At 44.3% G+C, this 24114-nt stretch overlaps 1 protein-coding gene across 5 annotated transcripts in view; it reads right to left on the bottom strand.

Moving 5' to 3' along the window:
• Window positions 1–24114, bottom strand: part of LOC124614045 (juvenile hormone esterase-like) — a 496653-nt gene that overhangs the window by 348256 nt on the left and 124283 nt on the right. For all 5 annotated transcript variants that reach the window (XR_006979685.1, XM_047142877.1, XM_047142878.1 and 2 more), the window contains exon 2: window positions 10231–10440. Coding sequence is in view for 4 of the 5 variants with exons in the window: in XM_047142877.1 (XP_046998833.1) it covers window positions 10231–10440 (210 nt within the window). In the remaining variant the exon portion in view is untranslated. The remainder of the gene's footprint in view (window positions 1–10230; window positions 10441–24114) is intronic.

Here is a 24114-nt window from a genome sequence, read left to right as displayed (position 1 = left end):
ACGACTTCCTGACACTTAAATCAATACTCGATGTCAACAAATTTCTCTTCTTCAGAAACGCTTTCCTTGCCATTGCCAGTCTACATTTTATATCCTCTCTACTTCGACCATCATCAGTTATTTTGCTCCCCAAATAGCAAAACTCCTTTACTACTTGAAGTGTCTCATTTCCTAATCTAATTCCCTCAGCATCACCCGACTTAATGCGACTACATTCCATTATCCTCGTTTTGCTTTTGTTGATGTTCATCTTATACCCTCCTTTCAAGACACTGTCTATTCCGTTGAACTGCTCTTCCAAGTCAATTACTCTCTCTGACAGAATTATGATGTCATCGGCGAACCTCGAAGTTTTTATTTCTTCTGGATGGATTTTAATACCTACTCCGAACTTTTCTTTTGTTTCCTTTACTGCTTGCTCAATTTACAGATTGAATAGTATCGGGGAGACGCTACAACCCTGTGTCACTCCCTTCCGAACCACTGCTTCTCTTTCATGTCCCTCGACTCTTATAACTGCCATCTGGTTTCTGTACGAATTGTAAATAGCCTTTCGTTCCTGTATTTTACCCCTGCCACCTTCAGAATTTTAAAGAGAGTATTCCAGTCAACATTGTCAAAAGCTTTCTCTAAGTCTACAAATGCTAGAAACGTAGGTTTGCCTTTCCTTAATCTTTCTTCTAAGATACGTCGTTGGGTCAGTATTGCCTCATGTGTTCCAACATTTCTACGGAATCCTAACTGATCTTCCCCGAGGTCGGCTTCTACCAGTTTTTCCATTCGTCTGTAAAGAATTCGCGTTAGTATTTTGCAGCTGTGACTTATTAAACTGGCCCGCATCTCGTGGTCGTGCGGTACGTTCTCGCTTCCCACGCCCGGGTTCCCGGGTTCGATTCCCGGCGGGGTCGGGGATTTTCTCTGCCTCGTGATGGCTGGGTGTTGTGTGCTGTCCTTAGGTTAGTTAGGTTTAAGTAGTTCTAAGTTCTAGGGGACTGATGACCATAGATGTTAAGTCCCATAGTGCTCAGAGCCATTTGAACTTATTAAACTGATAGTTCGGTAATTTTCACATCTGTCAACACCTGCTTTCTTTGGGATTGGAATTATTATATTCTTCTTGAAGTCTGAGTTTATTTCGCCTGTCTCATATATCTTGCTCAGCAGATGGTAGAGTTTTGTCAGGACTGGCTCTCCCAAGCCTGTCAGTAGTTCTAATGGAATGTTGTCTACTCCCGGGGCCTTGTTTCGACTTAGGTCTTCCAGTGCTCTGTCAAACTCTTCACGCAGTATCATATCTCCCATTTCATCTTCATCTACATCCTCTTCCATTTCCATTATATTGTCCTCAAGAACATCGCCCCTGTATAGACCCTCTATACACTCCTGCCACCTTTCTGCTTTCCCTTCTTTGCTTAGAACTGGGTTTCCATCTGAGCTCTTGATATTCATGCAAGTGGTTCTCTTTTCTCCAAATGTCTCTTTAATTTTTCTGTAGGCAGTATCTGTCTTAGCCCTCGTGAGATAAGCCTCTACATCCTTACATTTGTCCTCTAGCCATGTCTGCTTAGCCATTTTGCACGTCCTGTCGATCTCATTTTTGAGACGTTTGTATTTCTTTTTGCCTGCTTTCTCTTACTGCATTTTTATATTTTCTCCTTTCATCAATTCAATTCAATATTTCTTCTGTTACCCAAGGATTTCTACCAGCCCTCGTCTTTTTACCTACTTGATCCTCTGCTGCCTTCACTATTTCATCCCTCAAAGCTACCCATTTTTCTTCTACTGTATTTCTTTCTCCCATTCCTGTCAATTGTTCCCTTATGCTCTCCCTGAAACTCTGTACAACCTCTGGTTTAGTCAGTTTATCCAGGTCCCATCTCCTTAAATTCCCACCTTTTTGCAGTTTCTTCAGTTTTAATCTACTGTTCATAACCAATAGATAGTAGTCAGAGTCCACATCTGCCCCTGGAAATGTCTTACAATTTAAAACCTGGTTCCTAAATCTCTGTCGTACCATTATATAATCTATCTGAAACCTTTTAGTATCTCCAGGGTTCTTCCATGTATACAACCTTCTTTCATGATTCTTGAACCAAGTGTTAGCTATGGTTAAGTTATGCTCTGTACAAAATTGTACCAAGCGGCTTCCTCTTTCATTTCTTAGCCCTAATCCATATTCACCTACTACGTTTCCTTCTCTTCCTTTCCCTACTGTCGAATTCTAGTTCACCCATGACTATTAAATTTTCGTCTCCCTTCACTACCTGAATAATTCCTTTTATCTCATCATACATTTCATCAATTTCTTCATCATCTGCAGAGCTAGTTGGCATATAAACTTGTACTACTGCAGTAGGCGTGGGCTTCGTGTCTATCTTGGCCACAATAATGCGTTCACTATACTGTTTGTAGTAGCTTACCCGTACTCCTATTTTTTTATTCATTATTAAACCTACTCCTGCATTACCCCTATTTGATTTTGTATTTATAACCCTGTAATCACCTGACCAAAAGTCTTGTTCCTCCTGCCACCGAACTTCACTAATTCCCACTATATCTAACTTTAACCTATCCATTTCCCTTTTTAAGTTTTCTAACCTACCTGCCCGATTAAGGGATCTGACGTTCCACGCTCCGATGCATAGAACGCCAGTTTTCTTTCTCCTGGTAACAACGTCCTCTTGAGTAGTCCCCACCCAGAGATCGGAATGGGGGGCTATTTTACCTCCGGAATGTTTTACCTAAGGGGACGCCATGATCATTTAATCATACAGTAAAGCTGCATGCCCTCGGGAAAAATTACGGCTGTAGTTTCCCCTTGCTTTAAGCCGTTCGCAGTACCACAACAGCAAGGCGTTTTGGTTAGTGTTACAAGGCCAGATCAGTCAATCATCCAGACTGTTGACCCTGCAACTACAGAAAAGGCTGCTGCCCCTCTTCAGGAACCACACGTTTGTCTGGCCCCTCAACAGATACCCTTCCGTTGTGGTTGCGCCTACGGTACGGCTATCTGTATCGTTGAGATACGCAAGCCTTCCCACCAAAGGCAAGGTCCATGGTTCGTGGGGGGCGGGGGGGGGGGGAGTTCAACCATATCGGCAGCATATTGGCGAGGAATTCTTCTTCATGGACAATTCGCGCCCCAGTCGTGCGCATGTTGTGAATGACTTCCTTCAGGATAACGACATCACTCGACTAGAGTGGCCAGCATGTTCTCCAGACATGAACACTATCGATCATGCCTGGGATAGATTGAAAAGGGCTGTTTATGGACGATGGGACCCACCGAGGCTTAGCGCCGTAAAATGATCCTGCCTTGGAGGCGGTTAAATGGGAGATGTGTCTCAGAGCTGGATGGTGACAGATGGTGACGCTAGACTGGACTTGCACGTAGTTTATGTATCAGCCGATAGAGAACAATATTGGATAGGGGGACTGTGAATTTAGTTTCGATTGTGCCCAGTAGAGTTCACTAAAGTAATAGAATGTTTTTCATAAACTGTTCTAGTATTTTCATAAAGCGTTATTATGTCTTTTTGTGTATGTAAAATGTTATAAATGTGTTTTAGCAGTATGAATGATGGGTGAGTGTGGATTAATGCTGATATGAAGATCATTGTGTAACGAGTTATATAGTAGGATTTAGTGTGGAAACATTTCGAAGAAGTATGGATATGGACAAAGGGGATTTTTGTAGAATAGATTTGTACAGTAAGTTTATGGTAAAGGGAAAGTTAATTCAGGTACAAATAACAATAGTAAATAACTTTATGCATAGACAAAACTTCAGCATATTAGATAATTACATCGCTAAAAGGTGCAGTCGTTAGGTTTACTATTTTGCCACTGGTTATTGATGAGAAGCGCGGACTGACGTGGGAGAATGTGTTTTGCTATTGGCTGTTGTGTAAACTGACCAATGGTAAAGCAATATTCTTCGCGCGCATTTCTCTGGTGGTAGAGAAGACTTAGAGTATTCTAGAGAGGAGTCGAAGCCTAGCCATGAAAGAGATCTGACGTGTGCAGTAGTAGTTCCGATGAAAATTACAAATTGCCCCATTTAGCAGTGTTTCATACATCAAAAGTGTTGGAAAGTGACGGCATAATTATTCCGATGTGTGTGTAGAAATTTCGGAATTTTTAAGTGAATTTTGTAACGAGAAAAGACATATATTCCGTGTGGCGTATTGAGCAGGTCGGTGGCTAAAAACTGTGACTGCATTTGGTACCGACAGACTTAATATTTGACGAGTATTATCGATCTAAAACAATCAGTATTTTTGTAGCTATTACGTTTTCGGGAAATGCAACACCATAAACTTGCTAACGTGAGTGAAAGGGATTGTGAGTGACTGTGTTAAGACTAGCACGGGCTTGGCAGTGATGCTTGTTCACCTAAGTTTCAGAATATATTAATTGAGGACAAAATTTCCAACCTTTCATTTCATATGAAAACTTTCTCCCAAAACGTAGATTAGTGTCTTAAATTGCAGCCTGGTTCACGTCGAAGTACAGTAGGTTTCACTCGGCTTTCCTACTGAGATCTGCTGAGACAAAGTTCACAGGTAGGTGCAGGTCCGTCGTAAAGGGACGGAAAGAACCACGCCACCGCATCACCAACCACTCTGAGGGATCTACGCCGAATCGCCGTTGAGGACTGGGACAATCTGGACCAACAATTCCTTGATGAACTTGTGGATAGTATGTCACGACGAATAGAAGCACGCATCAATGCAAGAGAACGTGCTACTGGGTATTAGAGGTACCGATGTGTACAGCAATCCCGACCACCAGCTCTGAAGGTCTCTCTCTATGGTGGTACAACATGCAATGTGTGGTTTTCATGAGCAATAAAAGGGCAGAAATGAGGTGTATGTTGATCTCTATATCAATTTTCTGTACAGGTTCCGGAAATCTCGGAATACAGGTGATGAAAAACTTTTTTTTGATGTATGTATAATAGACAAAGCAAAACACCTTTTGTTTATCACTCTATTCCACACATAAAACGCAGCCTCTTGTGTGGGATTCATGGGTCTGTTTATAATGTATTATCCTCACGAAGTAGACACCTTGTGGAGAAATAACCCAGATCAAGTAGTAATCTCATTTACGAGTATGAGGTTATTTAGAGTGGCCTACGTGAGGGCACTAACGATAAAAAAATGCTATAAACGACCTCTGATAAAGAGGACTCTTCCCATGTAACAGACATATACTTAGAGACAATGACAAACCAGGAGATACATATACAAGATGCAGAAAACAGAATAAATGTGAGCGGAAATACACTGATGCGCTAAAGAAATTGGTGTAGGCACGAGTATTCAAATATAGAGATATGTAAAGAGGCAGCAGACGGCGCTGCTTTCGGCAACGGCTGTATAAGACAAGTGTCTGGCACAGTTGTTAGGTCGGTTACTGCTGCTAAAATGGCATTTTATCAAGATTTAAGTGGGTTTGAACGTCGGCACATGAGCGATGGGACACAGCAGCTCCGAGGTAGCGATGAAGTGGAGATTTCCCTGTACGACCATTTCATGGGTGTACCGTGAATATCAGGAATCTAATAAAATATCAAATCTCCGATATCATTGCGGCCGGAAAAAAATTATGCAAGAACGGGACCAACGACGACTGAAGAGGATCGTTCAACGTGACAGAAGTGCAACCCTTCTGCAAATTACTGCAGATTTCAATGTTGGGCCGTCAACAAGTGTCAGCATGTGAACCATGAAATGAAACATCACCGATATGGGCTTTCGGAGCCAAAGGCCCACTCGTGTACGCTTGATGACTGCACGACACAAAGTTTTACGCCTCGCCAGGGGCCGTCAATACTGAAATTCGGCTGTTGGTGACTGGAAATATGTTACCTGCTCGGACAAGTCTCGTTTCAAATTGTATCGAGCGGATGGACGTGTACTGGTATGGAGACAACCTGATAATCCATGGACCCTGCATGTCAGCAGTGGACTGTTCAAGCTGGTGGATGCTCTATAATGGTGTGGGGCGTGTACAGTTGATATGGGACCCCTGATACGTCTAGATACGACTCTGCTACTTCGACAGGTGACATGTACGTAAGCATCCCGTCTGATCATCTGCATCCACTCATGTCCATTGTGCATTCCGACGGATTTGGGCAATTTCAGCAGGACAGTGCGACACTTCCGCTGGCCACCAAACTTCCCAGACACGAACATTATTTAGCATATCTGGGATGCCTTGCAACGTGCTGTTCAGAAGAGATCTCCACCCCTCGTACTGTTACCGATTTATGGACAACCGACAGTCCTGCAGGATTCATGGTGCCAATTCCCTCAGGCACTACTTCAGACATTAGTCGAGTCCATGCCACTTCGTGTTGCGGCAGTTCTGCATGCTCACGGGGGCGCTACACGATATTAGGCAGGTGTACCAGTTTCTTTGGCTCTTCAGTGTGGATCCAGTCACTCCCAAAATCAGCAAGCAATGTCAAGAGCCACCAGCACAAGAAAAATCAGCACGTTCTGGATCTGTTAAGTAGCCAACATCCTCACCATACAGTGAGCACTTGAAACAATTCAAGAGAAGAAAGCTGTAGCGAAATCAAAGCAAACAGAAGCAAAGTTTTGTTCTTAAGGCTACTGCAGAGAATTGAACACAGTGAACGGAATGCTATCCTTGAGCTCCCGAAGAATTTTAACAGGAAGAAGAGCTTTCATATAACCTGGTTACAATTCTTTTCCACAATAAACGCAGAAAGTGTTGGACAGGGTAAGGAAGAGAATATTATTATTTTATGTGGATACTAAGTGTTTCTTTGATTGTCTCATGTTAGGACACCATTTATTTCTATTTCTTCAAATTTATTTGTTTTGCCTGTTAAACAGCACGAATACTATAAATCAAAGCTTATATACATGATTTGACATGGATTTCAAATTAACAGACATACTGTTATATCGAATGTTGTGATATAAAGTGGTATAATGGGAGACAAGGAAACTGTCACATCAAGGATGAAGTAGGCCAGTGTGGAGCTCATCTGTCATTGGTATCAACTACCTGCCTCATCTGACAATGCATGAAGGCAGTCAGCTTCTGGAAATAGGACTCATTACTTGCGAGAGTCTCCCATGTATCCGACATTAGGTCACACAGTTGGTTAGGTGTGTGTGGGACTGGTGTTGAAAGGTGTAAGTTCATGTGGCACTTCATTTTGGCCCACAAATTTTCAATGTGATTCAGGTCCTTCTCCCAAACAGGCCATTTGGTTAGAGCGACTTCAGTGTGTTGCAAAAGCCATTGCTAAACGACTCGACTCACATGAACCAGTGAATGGTACCACTGGAAATGGATCACACTAGGGTGACAATGCATGCTCATCCTCAGTTGCATAGTATCCTTCATCATGTGCATGTACTGATCCTTGGCAATATGACCATAAATTCGATGAAGTATCCCTGTCCCATCTGATGATACTCGCATTTTTTTTTTTACTTTTATGACAAGCCAGCTTGAGCTTACATTTCAACAAGATAATGCCCGCCCACACAGGGCGAGAGTTTCTACTGCTTGCCTTCGTGCTTGTCAAACACTACCACGGCCAGGAAGGTAGGTAGATTTCTTTACAAATGAGAATGTTAGGAGTATGGAGTATTATGGGCATGACCCTCCAGACGACTAAGGATTTTGCAGATCTAACAAGCCAACTGGGCAGAATTTGGCACGATGTCCTTCAGGATATCCGACAATTTTTCTGAAATTATAATCAGTGGTTCATCTGTACATGTACATCATGTACACATAATTACGTCACATTGGGATAAATTCTTAGTGCTGCGTCTTTTTTCTGTCTTATAGAGAGTTTATCATAGTATATATTAGGGTTGAACAAAAATAAAACGAGTCCTTAGCTTTTCTAAATTACTGAAGTTGGGAAAGCCTGCAGAAAAATTTTAGTTCCGTCATACACAACGAAACCCAGACTCAAAGCTACCAAGTTTACACGAGATTAAAGAGTTTATACTACACAAATAGAAACTGAAATAACAGTGTTCAAAAATTAGGTAATTTGCCACTTTGCTCGAAATTTGAAAAATTGGTATTTTTTGACGCGCTGTAGCGCCTTAGGTACTGGGAGTAGAAAAAAATGGTTAGAATCAAATTTGTAGAGAATTTTGTGCTCTTTAAAAAAGAAAATAGACGTCAAAGCGGTAGGAGCAAATGAAACTGAGATATTTTGAAAAAAAAACTGAAAAAAGTCAGAAATTTTCGAAGTTTTTTGACTGCAGAAAGTTTTTGCAAGGTACAGGCTTTTTTTCTGACAGTTTCACTGGACTACTTGGGCTTTCCATCCAGAAAGCACAGGGTTAGAGTCCTGTAAACTCAACACAAAATTTAATTTCCTTCCAATCCCAGTGTAGGATCTGGGTGGGAATTCAGCGCACTGTGGAACAAAGAAATTCCCACCAAAATGCGAATTCCCGTCAAAATTCGAAATTACCGCCATAATTCGAAATTCCTGCCAGTAGGGTAGGTCAGGGAGGGGAGGGGGAGGAATATGGGTGGGGAGGGGTGGGGTGTGAGAACTCACGTGCAGGCTGAGGAAACCACGTGACATCATCTGGGGGTGAAGTTGGTGCGGGAATGGTCATGAGCTAATTTATTGATCAATTTAATTAATTTGCATATCAATTGAATATCAAAATTGGGGTTGGGACGCCATTACCCTGCTACTCATGACTGCACTCACCCACTCATTGAGGCGACTATTGATGACTGGTGCTTCATCACACTTGTGTCTTTTGAACTGACGTAAATTAAACTATGTAATTTTGTGAGTCAGTTTTGTTTCACTCCCTCTAAACGAACAAGATCCTACTTCTATCCCCGCTTTCCAACGCCGACGATGAAAGTATGGAGGTAGAAAACGTGCTTGAATTGTATAGCGCATCTAAACTCTGTTAAAAACATAGCCTGAGTCTTGCTAAATGTTGGAAAATCCCAGTATATGTCGAACACAGTAGTAACAGGAGTTCGTGAAAGCACGTTATATAGATAGCTACCCTCAAATCCGGCACTTAATTGTAGCAAAGAGTATCAAATTAAATTAAAGTTGTCGTAAAGCAACGCAATAAGTAGACCAAAAACGACAACTACCGCTAGTTTGCTGAGGATGTCAGCAGTGGCATGCACAACGAGAGTAAACACTATGTGTGGCCAACTGTACCTACATGCACCGAGCACCGATCATAACTAGGGCAGCGACGCTTAGCTTGCGATCGAAAAGCTGTGTGTTAGGGAAGTGGATCCCACATTATTACAATTAGAAATATCTTCACGAGAAGTTGCACTGGGTTTTTCGATAAAATTTTTGGGGTACTATCCAGAATTGTGATCGGAACTGTCATCAAAACACTAGTGCGATTCCGTATGTTTTTTGTAGTTCAGTTGTCTCATAAACTAAAACCTGCACAAAAAATATCATTAAGGTTTTCTGTACAACACTTGGGGAGCTCTTCAGAGCTGTGATCACAATTTTATTTTTGCAAATCAGCAAATAATTTTTTTCAACATTAAAATTTTCCCGATTACTAGTGTTTCTTGCGAAATTCTGAAGAACTATTCAAATTTATACAGAGAACTCTAGAATTTTAGCATATCTACTGAGAACTCTGAAAAAAATTGTATATTTCTCGAAAGTCGGTTGTCTATCTCACACGACTGTGAAAATGGGTCCCTTATTAGTGCAATTATCTCGTAAACTATTATCTGCAGAAAAAAATGTCTTTAGGGTTTTTTGTAGAACTCTTCGGGAGCTATTCAGAATTGTGATTATTAATTTTTTCCTAAATCTGGCAATTACTTTTTGTACAAGATTAAGATATTCCCAAGTATTATTGTTTTCTCTGGTAAATTCTCTAGAAGTGTTCCAATCTTGTTCAGAGAATTCTAGAATTGTGGCATACCTGCCAAGAACTCAAAAATATATATATATATATTTTTCGACTGTCGGGTGCCAACTTCATCTCACTGCATCCGGCCACTAACATCGCCGTATCCAGATTAACGTACCGACCCCGTGAATGCGTGGGATAAAGCCAAGAAAATATGATAATGACGATGATGATGGTTGGTGTTTTAGGGCGCTATACAGCGAACTCATCAGTGCCCTGAAAGAAAAAGAAGGGAATATAATTGACTGAGTAGTTGATTTTGTTCACGGCAGAGAATGAGACTGACCTTGAATCGCAGTGGGCCGATGGGCGGCTTGGCGTACGGGAGCCCCAGGAAGGCCGCGAAGGGCCGGCCGCCTCGTGACGTCATGAGCAGGCCGCGTGCAGCGCCGCACCCCGCCAGCTCCACCAGCGGTGTGGGTGGCAGGGGCGGCGGCGAAGAAGTGGAGGAGGCGGGGCCGGCGGGCAGCGACAGCAACAGCGCCACCAGCAGCATCTGCGGCGAAGGGGGCGACACTTCATAAAGCAGCTCAAAGGTCACGACACCTGACAGCAACTGCGCCTCCGACACAACTTCCAGCTCCCATCATAATGAAGGGTGGTTTTATCGAACATCAAGGTTGTATTGTATTGTATTGTATGTTAACCGGGGACCTAGAAACGACGGAGAGGCTCCGTCCCCGCCGCAGCCGCAGTGGTCCACAACCCCACGACGACTATGGCAGTCCACTTCACCCCCCGCCGCCCCACATCGAACCCAGGGTTATTGTTCGGTTCGGCCCCCGGTGGCCCCCCCCAGGGAACGTCTCACACCAGACGAGTGTAACCCCTGTGTTTGCGTGGTAGAGTAATGTTGGTGTACGCTTACGTGGAGAACTTGTTTGCGCAGCAATCGCCGACATAGTGTAACTGAGGCAGAATAAGGGGAACCAGCCCGCATTCGCCGAGGCAGATGGAAAACCGCCTAAAAACCATCCATCCATAGACTGGCCGGTTCACCGGACCTCGACACAAATCCGCCGGGTGGATTCGTGCCGGGGACCAGGCGCTCCTTCCTGCCCAGAATCAAGGTTCTAAGTTTGAATACATTTTTACACCAGAGTGAAAAGTGCTATCGTAGCACAAAAAAAGGTGAATATGTCCTGGACAGAGTTAGCGAACTAGCTTTTTGACTCATCTGGCAGCTTCAAAGACATTTAAATCAAAACATCTTGACCCATTCACGCTTTCTCGCCTATTACTATTAGTACCGATGTTATGAGATACACTGCATCGTGTAAAGTATCGTGTAAGGTAAACTAACATGATACATGATGTCGTGCCGTTTATACCGAGGTGATGAAAGTCACAGGATAGCGATATGCACAAATACAGATGCCTTTAGTATCGCGTACACAAGGTATAAAATGGCAATGCACTGGCTGCGCTGTCATATGTATTCATGTCATTCGTGAAATCATTTCCGATGTCATTATGGCCGCACGACGGGAATTAACAGACTTTAAAAGCGGAATTTAAGATGGAGCTAGACGCATGGGACATTCCATTTTGAGAATCCTCGTTGTTGTTGTTGTTGTTGTTGTTGTTGTTGTTGTCTTCAGTCCTGAGACTGGTTTGATGCAGCTCTCCATGCTACTCTATCCTGTGCAAGTTTCATCATCTCCCAGTACGTACTGCAGCCTACATCCTTCTGAATCTGCTTAGTGTATTCATCTCTTGGACTCCGTCTACGATTTTTACTCTCCGCGCTGCCCTCCAATACTAAATTGGTGATCCCTCGATGTCTCAGAACGTGTCCTACCAACCGATCCCTTCTTCTAGTCAAGTTGTGCCACAAGCTCCTCTTCTCCCCAATTCTGTTCAATACCTCCTCATTAGTTATGTGATCTACCCATCTAATCTTCAGCATTATTCTGTACCATCACATTTCGAAAGCTTCTATTCTCTTCTTGTCCAAACTATTTATCGTCCACATTCCACTTCCATACATGGCTACACTCCATACAAATACTTTCAGAAACGACTTCTGACATTTAAATCTATACTCGATGATAACAAATTTTTCTTCTTCAGAAATGCTTTCCTTGCCATTGCCAGTCTACATTTTATATCATCTCTACTTCGACCACCATCAGTTATATTGCTCCCCAAATAGCAAAACCCCTTTACTACTTTAAGTGTCTCATTTCCTAATCTAACTCCCTCAGCATCTACCGACTTAATTCGACTACATTCCATTATCCTCGTTTTGCTTTTGTTGATGTTCATCTTATATCCTCCTTTCTAGCACTGTCCATTCCGTTCAACTGCTCTTCCAAGTCCCTTAGAGAATTCAATATCCCGAGATCCAGAGAGAAAAGAGAGTGGCGAGAATACCACATCTCAGGCATTACCTCTGACCACGGACAAAGCTGTGAGCGACGGCCTTCTCTTAACGACAGACAGCAGCGGTGTTTAGCTAGAGTTGTCGCCGGCCGGAGTGGCCGAGCGGTTCTAGGCGCTACAGTGTGAAACCGCGCGACCACTAAGGTCGCAGGTTCGAATCCTGCCTCGGGCATGGATGTGTGTGATGTCCTTAGGTTAGTTAGGTTACGTAGTTCTAAGTTCTAGGGGACTGATGACCTCAGAAGTTAAGTCCCATAGTGCTCAGAGCCATTTGAACCATATTTGAACGTAGAGTTGACAGTGCCAACGGACAAGCAGCACTGCGTGAAATAACCGCAGAAATCAATTTAGGACGTATGGCTAACGCATTCGTTAAGACAGTTCGGCGAAATCTGGCAATAACGGGATATGGCAGTGGACGACCGACCCGAGTAGCATTGCTAAAAGCACGACTTCGCCGCAGCGCTTCTCCTGGGCTCCTGACCATATCAATGGGACCCTAGACGACTGAAAAACTGTAGCCTGGTCAGATGAGTCCCGATTTCGGTTGGTAAGAGCTGGTGGTAGTGTTCAAATATTTCGCAGACCCGACGAAGCTGTGGACCCAATTTGTCAACAAGGCACTGTGGAAGCTAGTGGTGGCTCCATAATGGTGTGGGCTGTATCTATATGGAATGGACTGGGTCCTCTGGTCCAACTGAACCTGGATGTAGTTAAGTTCAGCTACTTGGAAACAATTTGTAGACATTATGGACTCCATGTTCCCAAACAACGCGCCATGTCACCGAGCCACTACTGTGTGTCTGAAGAACATTCTGGACAATTTGCGCGAATGATTTGACCACCCAGATCGTCCGACATAAATCCCGTCGAAAATTTATGGGACATAATTGAGAGGTTAGTTCGTGCACAAAACCTTGCAGCGGCAACACTTTCGCAATTATGGACGGCAGCGTGGCCCAGTATTCCTGCAGGGGACTTCCAAAGACTTGTTGAGTCGATGGCACGTCCAGTTGCTGCAGCACGCCGGGCAAAAGGAGGTCCGACATGACATTAGGAGGTACCTCGTGGCCTTTCTCACCTCAGTGTAACGTGGCACATGCCGTCATATCATCCAACATGGCTTTTGTCATGTCGTGCAGTATGGCACAACGTGTCATTCAAGTTTAGGATGCATACATTCCCACTCTGGGATATTTCCTATTACAGATGCACTCCCACCCCCGGATACTTCGTATTGTAGATGCATTCTGCTCTCTAGAAGCACATAAATTTTTATATTAACAAAATCTTCCGTCGGTTCTTGGTAGAACAACATTATAATAATAAATGGAAAGCACCAGTTTGCTTTTACTCTACAATATTATTTTTATTGCTAACCGGTTTTCGGCTTACAAGGCCATCTTCAGGCATTTACTGAGTATTATCACCAAAGAAGTTAAATGTTAGCAGACAACATTGGAAGAGAAGTAACACATCTAGCGTGAAGTAGAAACATACAGTGAGTAACCTCTTTGCAATGAAATAGTAAAAACTGAACAGTACATAAATAACAATGGAGTTGACAGGAAAACCTTTAGCACAAAATAAGAATAGCATGCCTACATTAACAGTTTCTATTGATAAACAAAACTATTGAAATAAGATAAAATTAGTATTAGGCAAGGCTGCATCAAGAGGTATGAAACATGGAGAGTGATACACAACCAATTAAAAAAACTGTCTCTTCTTTTTGCCATGTTTCTACTTCACTCTAGATGTGTTACTTCTCTTCCAATGTTGTCTGCTAACATTTAACTTCTTTGGTGATAATACTCAGTAAATGCCTGAAGATGGCCTTGGAAGCCGAAAACCGGTTAGCTATAAAAATAATATTGTAGAACAAAAGCAAACTGGTGCTTTTCATTTATTACATAAATTTTTGTCTATTTGTTCTTACGCCCCTCATCATACATGTAACGGGGACTGGGTATAACAGATATAACTGCGCTGGGCAAGTAGAGTTAATTCGTAAAGCAGCGCTAATATGTCAAAAGTTTTGATTTGAATGTATTTGAAGGTACCAGATGAGTACAAAGGCTAGTTCCCTTCTTGTACATCTCTAACTCTACCCACGACATATTCACCTTTTTTATGCTACGTTAGGAACATTTTTCATCCTGGTCCCCAACATTTACTCTACCATAATTTCGACATTACACCGCCATAGCTTAACAACCGATGTATATATATATATATATATATATATATATATATATATATATATTTACTTTTTTTTTTTTTTTTTTTTTTTTTTTTTACTCGGGAGACGAGTGATCCGGTATAGGTTATTTTTTATTGTCTATCGAGTCATGTGAAAACAGATAAGCCTTTCACAGAACAACAGGAGCGACCATTAATGACACATATTTGTGGAGCTTTCTACAAAATCTGAACCGAGTCGCACAAATCTCAAAATTAGACTTAAAAATTTTTCTTGCACGTAAAATTCAAATGAAATTAGATTTTTGAAATCGAGCATTCTGTTTTATTGTAAGAATGCATTTTTATTTATTCGATTCACTTCAAACCGTTTCCGCGCATTCGATTGACGGAAGAACTAATTTTACGTGCTACGTTTAGCTCGGCTTTAAACCATCGTAATTCTACAACGTATAAAGATTACTGGATAAAAAAAATTATCTACCTTCGTGCAAAGTTGACCGAATCGTACAAGTTTAAAGTATAGAAGTAGCCTGCTTCAAAAACCTCCCAGAAAAACTTGTTTTTTTGCAGGTAAAACCCAGACGAAGTAAGACTTTTTAAAACGGTTAAAACTTTTTTTAGACTAAGCTCCGATACAGCGGTGGACGAAATATGAACTAATAGTCTCGCTCCAATCCTGAGTGATTTAAGGGAGACTGTTCTTTTTTTCATAAAATCCGAACGAGACTGACTGTTTTTGCACGTAAAATCCGAAAGGTGCAGATATAAATGGTGCCATTAGCTGAGCATTAATTTCAGCTTAATTAAAATCTTTTGAAAAGTTCTCACAATTTTCCAGGGTGACAGCTCCGGTTCGTCGTTCAAACCATGCTTAATACACTAACGAGCTGAAACATTATAATCAGCTGGTTTACTAGCCCGTTGGTCGATCTTTGAAACGCAGTACAGCACCGATTCGGTGTACTATCGATTCTACAATTTGTTGGTAGGTTTGTGAAGTTATGTGGCATCAGATGTCCACACACAAGTTATGTAATTCCCGTCAGTAACGGGCCGCTGATTTGTGTTCGTGGTGACAGCACCCAATAGCGACCCAAAACGGTTTCATCGGTTTCATATTAGGCGAATTTGTGACCAGGACGTCAACGTGATTTCACTATCACGCTCTTCAAACTACTGTAGCACGACTCTAGCTTCGAGACACGGACTATTATACCGCTCAAATATGACATCGCCATCAGGGGAGCCGTCAAGCACGGAGAGATGCAGGTGGTCCGGTAGCTGAAATGATGTCTTCGATTACTACCACAGATCCCACGCAAGCCCAGGAGAGTGTTTTCCGTAGCATAATACTGATCCCGCCAGACTGCGCTCGTGGCGCGGTACGTGTTCGGAGCCGCCGTTCGTCTCGATGACGGCTTTTATGGAGGCGACCGATGACGTGGTGTAGCAAGAAACATGATTCATTCGAAGAGCCGATACTTTTCCTATTATCCACGGTCGAATCCCGATGGTCCCGTACCACTGTAATCGTAATGGACGGTGTCACTGAGTCAACATGGAAACAGGCAAGGCTCGTCTGCGTTCAGCAGTGTACCATGAACAGTGTGTTCTGAAACATTTGTGCGTGCCCCAGCATTGTGCTCTTTCGGCAGAGATACCACAGATCACCATCTATCCCACTTTACAGGGCAGATAAACCTCCAAAGCCCATGTTCTGTGAAGATTCCTGGACGCAACATAACCAATCAGCGCCAAGTGGTGGTTTGACTGTTCTACCACTCTCAGTAGATGTTCACGATAGTAGCACGTGAACTTTCGACCAGTTTCGCCGTTTTCGAGATACTCGTTCACAGGTTGTGCCTGCCCTTTGTCATAGTCGCTCGCCTCAATGTATCTCCCCATTTGCAGCCCATATCTTCGCTAGGGTGATCCCCTATCGGTCTCTCTTCCGCTTACATTCTTTCCTTACCGCGTCACATTTCCGCAACGCCACCAGGTGGCATCCAACGTCGCGGTGAGGAGAGGTCGTAATGTTTTGGCTATTCAGTGAATACTGTAACATAGATTCAGTAAGACAGTTTTCGAATGGCTACGAGTGGCTATACAAATGGCTAGTGGTCCAGGCTAAAGGAACCGATCACCAAGGAACACCCCCCTCCCTCCCCCCGCAGCTACCCAAGAAAATATCAAGAACTGCAGGCGTGTCCGTGTAGTAGTCTTCTCTGGAGGAATACGTAACTGTAAGAAGACTACAGGCGTTTGGTCAGTGCGTTGGTCTTCAGTGGCTGCGGCGTGTGCCTATTAGAGAGAAAGAGAGAGAGAGAGAGAGAGAGAGAGAGAAAGTGCATGATACTTGCTTTCCGCAAAGCCTTGACAGGCATCCTCAACTTGAAAATGGCATCTGAATCTTTTGTGAAATACGACCGTTTGCATGCAATATTTCTGATTATTGGTTAACTTTAAGTTGAAAGTCTGAATAACTTAACTGGAATGGTAACGGAAATAAGACGTTGCTGTGAGACAAAGAATTTTATAAAACAACAACATTTTATTTAATAAAATCATGAAAATAACTCCTTGATCACTCACTTTGCTTAATGGTACGGTTATATGGAATGCTGGCCCGTCATCAGTGATAGCAAAATATGTATATATATATATATATATATATATTGGAATTTTATGAAACCTGACTATCTGTCCTAACTAAGATGACTATAGGAGCCATCACAAAGAGCGTCTATAATCAAATGGCTCTGAGCACTATGGGACTCAACTGCCGAGGTCATTAGTCCCCTAGAACTTAGAACTAGTTAAACCTAACTAACCTAAGGACATCACAAACATCCATGCCCGAGGCCGGTCTTGCGGTTCCAGACTGCAGCGCCTTTAACCGCACGGTCACTTCGGCCGGCGTCTATAATCACCAGAGTCTCAGCAGGGAATGCCTACCCATCTCCCCTCGTCCAGGGTCCACACACGGTGGCCGGAAGGGCTCAAAGAGTCTGCACAGCGGCTATTTGCCAACCTAACTAGGCCTGCTAATGGGCGGGGAACTTACACTACTGGCCATTAAAATTACTACACCAAGAAGAAATGCAGATGATAAACGGGTATTCATTGGACAAATATATTATACTAGAACTAACATGTGATTACATTTTCACGCAATTTGAGTGCATAGATCCTGAGAAATCAGTACCCAGAACAACCACCTCTGGCCGTAATAACGGCCTTGATACGCCTGGGCATTGAGTCAAACAGAGCTTGGATGGCGTCTACAGGTACAGCTGCCCACACAGCTTAAACACGATACCACAGTTCGTCAAGAGTAGTGACTGGCGTATTGTGACGAGCCAGGTGCTCGGCCACCATGGACCAGACGTTTTCAGTTGGTGAGAGATTTGGAGAATGTGCTGGCCAGAACAGCAGTCGATCATTTTCTGTATCCAGAAAGGCCCGTACAGGACCTGAAACATGCGGTCGTGCATTATCCTGCTGAAATGTAGGGTTTCGCAGGGATCGAATGATGGGTGGAGCCACGGGTCGTTGTTGTTGTTGTTGTGGTCTTCAGTCCTGAGACTGGTTTGATGCAGCTCTCCATGCTAATCTATCCTGTGCAAGCTTCTTCATCTCTCAGTACCTACTGCAGCCTACATCCTTCTGAATCTGCTTAGTGTATTCATCTCTTGGTCTCCCTCTACGATTTTTACCCTCCACGCTGCCCTCCAATGCTAAATTTGTGATCCCTTGATGCCTCAGAACATGTCCTACCAAACGGTCCCTTCTTCTTGTCAAGTTGTGCCACAAACTCCTCTTCTTCCCAATTCTATTCAATACTTCATCATTATTTACGTGATCTACCCATCTAATCTTCAGCATTCTTCTGTAGCACCACATTTCGAAAGCTTCTATTCTCTTCTTCTCCAAACTAGTTATCGCCCATGTTTCACTTCCATACCTGGCTACACTCCATACAAATACTTTCAGAAACGACTTCCTGACACTTAAATCTATACTCGATGTTAACAAATTTCTCTTCTTCAGAAACGATTTCCTTGCCATTGCCAGTCTACATTTTATATCTTCTCTACTTCGACCATCATCAGTTATTTTGCTCCCTAAATAGCAAAACTCTTTTACTACTTTAAGTGTCTCATTTCCTAATCTAATTCCCTCAGCATCACCCGACTTAATTCGATTATATTCCATTATCGTCGTTTTGCTTTTGTTGATGTTCACCTTATATCCTCCTTTCAAGATACTGTCCATTCCGTTCAACTGCTCTTCCAGGTCCTTTGCTGTCTCTGACAGAATTAAAATGTCATCTGCAAACCTCAAAGTTTTTATTTCTTCTCCATATATTTTAATACCTTATACGAATTTTTCTTTTGTCTCCTTCACTGCTTGCTCAATATACATATTGAATAACATCGGGGAGAGGTTGCAGCCCTGTCTCACTCCCTTCCCAACCACTGCTTCTCTTTCATGTCCCTCGACTCTTATAACTGCCATCTGGTTTCTGTACAAATTGTAAATAGCCTTTCGCTCCCTGTGTTTTACCCCTGCCACCTTCAGAATTTGAAAGAGAGTATTCCAGTCAATAATTATATTTGTTTCTTGTACCACTATTGAAATAAGCCCTTCATGTGACTATCGCCTATGTTCGACGTCAACGGGCAATAAACACTTAAAGACGGAAAGTGGCAACATTAGCAGCGGGGGGCACAGGAAGCACATCGGGAGAGGCGGAAAACAGTACTGTCGTTGTGGTAATGCGGAGACGCAATGATTTGTCTGAAGTGCAAACAGACATGATCACTGGCTTTCAGGTCGAGGGTAGAACTGCTTCCAAAACGGCTAAGTTTGTAAACTGTTCGACTGCCGTCATGGTTAAAGTACACCGTGTATGGCAAATGGAGCTATCCAAAAGCGGCGCCAAGGCACTTGTAGTGCACCACGACAGGGGTGAACGACGACTGCCGAGATGTGTACGGGTGTACAGACTAGCAGCTATTGAGCAACTGACACCCAAATGACCCAAGGCGCTACCAGAAGTGTCTCCTCAGTGACCTATCAGCGAACGTTGCTGCTTACGAGCTTTCGCAGCAGACGCCTGGGTCAAGTTCCTTGCTGACTGCTTTTCATTGGCGACGGAAGCTGGAATTTGCACGCATATATAGCAAGTGGACGTCCGCTGAGTGGTAGCAGGTGTTCTCAGATGAATCACGTTTTATGCTCCTTTGGACACACTGCGTTGGCTTGTACAGTGTGAAGCGTCTGAAAGTAAACACCCTCAACCAGGAGGGAACGTTATTGTCGGGGGATTTTCTTCGTGGCATTCCCTGCATGATCTCATCTTTCTGGCAGGTACAATGGGTCAACACAAGTATGCACCTATCTTTGGGAACGATGTCCTCCCTTACATCCAGGCTGCATCTACCAGGTGGACACTGCAGTGTGTCGCACACCTCGCAGTGTACGTGCGTCGTTCGAAGAGCACCAAGATGAGTTTATCGTTCCCCCCCGGCCCGAAACTCCCCGGATTTAAACCAAATAGAGAATATATGAAGATAGTAAGTGTCCTCGAAACAACAGTAACCATCGATGACAGTGCAGCTTCTCTAGAATAAATGATAATTAATTGAAACCCTCAGCTGCCGACTAGTGTTGTTGACATACCTTGATGACGACAGCTGAAAATGTGTGCCCCGACCGGGACTCGAACCCGGGATCTCCTGCTTACATGGCAGAAGCTCTATCCATCTGAGCCACCGAGAACAAAGATGAATAGCGCGACTGCAGGGACTTATCCCTTGCACGTTTCCCGTGAGACCCACATTCCCAACTGTCCACAATCTACACTCCTGGAAATTGAAATAAGAACACCGTGAATTCATTGTCCCAGGAAGGGGAAACTTTATTGACACATTCCTGGGGTCAGATACATCACATGATCACACTGACAAAACCACATGCACATAGACACAGGCAACAGAGCATGCACAATGTCGGCACTAGTACAGTGTATATCCACCTTTCGCAGCAATGCAGGCTGCTATTCTCCCATGGAGACGATCGTACAGATGCTGGATGTAGTCCTGTGGAACGGCTTGTCATGCCATTTCCACCTGGCGCCTCAGTTGGACCAGCGTTCGTGCTGGACGTGCAGACCGCGTGAGACGACGCTTCATCCAGTCCCAAACATGCTCAATGGGGGACAGATCCGGAGATCTTGCTGGCCAGGGTAGTTGACTTACACCTTCTAGAGCACGTTGGGTGGCACGGGATACATGCGGACGTGCATTCTCCTGTTGGAACAGCAAGTTCCCTTGCCGGTCTAGGAATGGTAGAACGATGGGTTCGATGACGGTTTGGATGTACCGTGCACTATTCAGTGTCCCCTCGACGATCACCAGTGGTGTACAGCCAGTGTAGGAGATCGCTCCCCACACCATGATGCCGGGTGTTGGCCCTGTGTGCCTCGGTCGTATGCAGTCCTGATTGTGGCGCTCACCTGCACGGCGCCAAACACGCATACGACCATCATTGGCACCAAGGCAGAAGCGACTCTCATCGCTGAAGACGACACGTCTCCATTCGTCCCTCCATTCACGCCTGTCGCGACACCACTGGAGGCGGGCTGCACGATGTTGAGGCGTGAGCGGTAGACGGCCTAACAGTGTGCGGGACCGTAGCCCAGCGTCATGGAGACGGTTGCGAATGGTCCTCGCCGATACCCCAGGAGCAACAGTGTCCCTAATTTGCTGGGAAGTGGCGGTGCGGTCCCCTACGGCACTGCGTAGGATCCTACGGTCTTGGCGTGCATCCGTGCGTCGCTGCGGTCCGGTCCCAGGTCGACGGGCACGTGCACCTTCCGCCGACCACTGGCGACAACATCGATGTACTGTGGAGATCTCACGCCCCACGTGTTGAGCAATTCGGCGGTACGTCCACCCGGCCTCCCGCATGCCCACTATACGCCCTCGCTCAAAGTCCGTCAACTGCACATACGGTTCACGTCCACGCTGTCGCGGCATGCTACCAGTGTTAAAGACTGCGATGGAGCTCCGTATGCCACGGCAAACTGGCTGACACTGACGGCGGCGGTGCACAAATGCTGCGCAGCTAGCGCCATTCGACGGCCAACACCGCGGTTCCTGGTGTGTCCGCTGTGCCGTGCGAGTGATCATTGCTTGTACAGCCCTCTCGCAGTGTCCGGAGCAAGTATGGTGGGTCTGACATACCGGTGTCAATGTGTTCTTTTTTCCATTTCCAGGAGTGTACATACGTAATGTTCCTTCGTCTGTGCGAGTGCGCACATGTTGCACGAATTCTTACGGGAATCGTCAACTTAAGTGGGCGCAAGTAACGAGTGGATGGGCAAAGTATATATTAGGAACATTACGTATGTAGATTGTGGGCAGTTGGGAATGTGGGTCTCACGGGAAGCGTGCAAGGGATAACTCCCTACAGTCGCGCTATTCATCTTCGTCCTCGGTGGCTCGGATAGATAGAGCGTCTGCCATGTAAGGAGGAGATCCCGGGTTCGAGCCCCTGTCGGGGCACACATTTTCAGCTGTTCCCATCAAAGTATGTGAACAACAACTGTCGGCAGCAGAGGGTTTCAATTAATTATCATTTATTGAAGTAGAGAATCTTTTTGTATGTGCATCCTTATTGACTGGAGGTCTTGGGATCCACTGCCGTTCAGTATTGCAAGAAAATGAAACGCATAGAGCCGTCCTTATGATCATATTTTCCTGTAGCAACCCGTTTCGGCGCTTCAATGCGCCGTCTTCAGGCCTTAGTTCATGCGTAAGGGGTTATCATGATCCATATATCTGCTGCATCAGTGGCCCACATAACTGGTTTATGTAGACTGTAACTCTGATGTCAGCACTCCAACCATCAACTGCCAACAGTTGTCCACTGATGCAGCGGATATATGGATTGTGTCAACCACTTTAGCATCAACTAAGGCCTGAAGATGGCGCATTGAAGCGTCGGAACTGGTTGCTACATATTAAATAACATCATAAGGATGGCTGTAGGCGTTCATTTTCTTAAAAATCGAGAATCAGTGGGACAACGACCATCAGGCAGTTCGCGCCACGGATCTTCAACCGAGAAACCTAGCTCAGCTGGCAACGGCTTTTGGAAACGGCATGGCTGCACATCCGTGTTGGCACCTTTCAGAACCTGACTGATTCTCTTCCTGCACGTCTGCGCTGCAAGAGGTTGTTTTACAGGCTTTCGACAGGCGATCACATTAATGTGACTGCCCCGTGTATCCCTCCAAATCTGCCTTGTTCACTAACACTAAACAGCAACCAGAATGGCACGTCTATCCACTCTAAACTATTCTTTCATGTCACAGGGTTCGGTCAGGTTACTGCAGACCGACAAGTGTTCGGAGTGCTGTCTCGTCCCACATCCACAACATTCATTGACACTGAAACCCTACTTCTTCAAATTAGACTAACACCTTGTTACCCCTGTTCGCAACCTGTTGAGGGTTTTCCAGGTCCCGTACTGGAGATGGTAGACTGGTGGTAGCTTCACTTTTGCAGTCCATAATCCTCCAGGAGACTTTGTTCTCCTCAGTTCAGTTCGGTGGGCCTCTGCTGAACATAGATTTGGTACAGTTGTAAGTAGAAAGCTATGGATTACCGTCGTGATATACAGGTGTGAGCTCTGCACAATGCAAGCCTTGGATCTGTTTCTTGCTTCTTCTTTTCATTCTCTGCTGCTACCTGCCTTCTTACATCTGGAAGTTTTATTTCCATGAGTGGAAAGATCTTATTGAATGGTGTTGGTCTTAGGCAGTCTGTCAATATGAGGTCTGTCTCAAGAAGAGCCACATTATCTAGATTAGCACGTGCAGAGTTCCTTCAGTTTTATGCGACGTTCGCTGCGAAAGAGAAAAACAGAGAAGTGGCGATTTGCGGAGGACACTGGACTGCGCTCCCGATGTGCTGTTTGTTAGCTCGTGGATAGGGTTGTTCCTGGAGCATACCTTCTGCCTAGTGTCTGTATACTGCTGTTTGTAGGTTAAAGCACAATCCAACTTTAACCCTAAGTACTGGGGATGGGCACAGTGATTTAGGTTCAAAATGGTTCAAATGGCTCTGAGCACTATGCGACTTAACTTCTGAGGTCATCAGTCGCCTAGAACTTAGAACTAATTAAACCTAACTAACCTAAGGACATCACACACATCCATGCCCGAGGCAGGATTCCAACCTGCGACCGTAGCGGTCGCTCGGCTCCAGACTGTAGCGCCTAGAACCGCACGGCCACTCCGGCCGGCTGACTTATCATTGGTATACCACTAAATTATTTTGTATTTTACTAAGGAGGAGAAAAAAGTACTACGGAGCCAAAGCAGTCACAAGATTTCTTCTGCCAGTCTCAGCAGAAGTAGTAACAGAGAAAAAAAAGGAGACGGAGTCGGTGTGTTATTCTTTATTTGTTAATGTTAGTGGTAAAGGGTGGTCGGATGCTCTTTCTGTCGCCAGTGTTGAAGATCTTTTGTATTTACCTTCAAGTGGGTGTACCTCCTTGGAACACACAT

The sequence above is a fragment of the Schistocerca americana genome, chromosome 4 (genome assembly GCF_021461395.2).
Source record: "Schistocerca americana isolate TAMUIC-IGC-003095 chromosome 4, iqSchAmer2.1, whole genome shotgun sequence".
NCBI classification, from domain to species: Eukaryota; Metazoa; Arthropoda; class Insecta; order Orthoptera; family Acrididae; genus Schistocerca; species Schistocerca americana.
The sequence above is the reverse complement of the archived record's forward strand: the minus strand, read 5'-3'. Positions and strand labels throughout refer to the sequence as shown.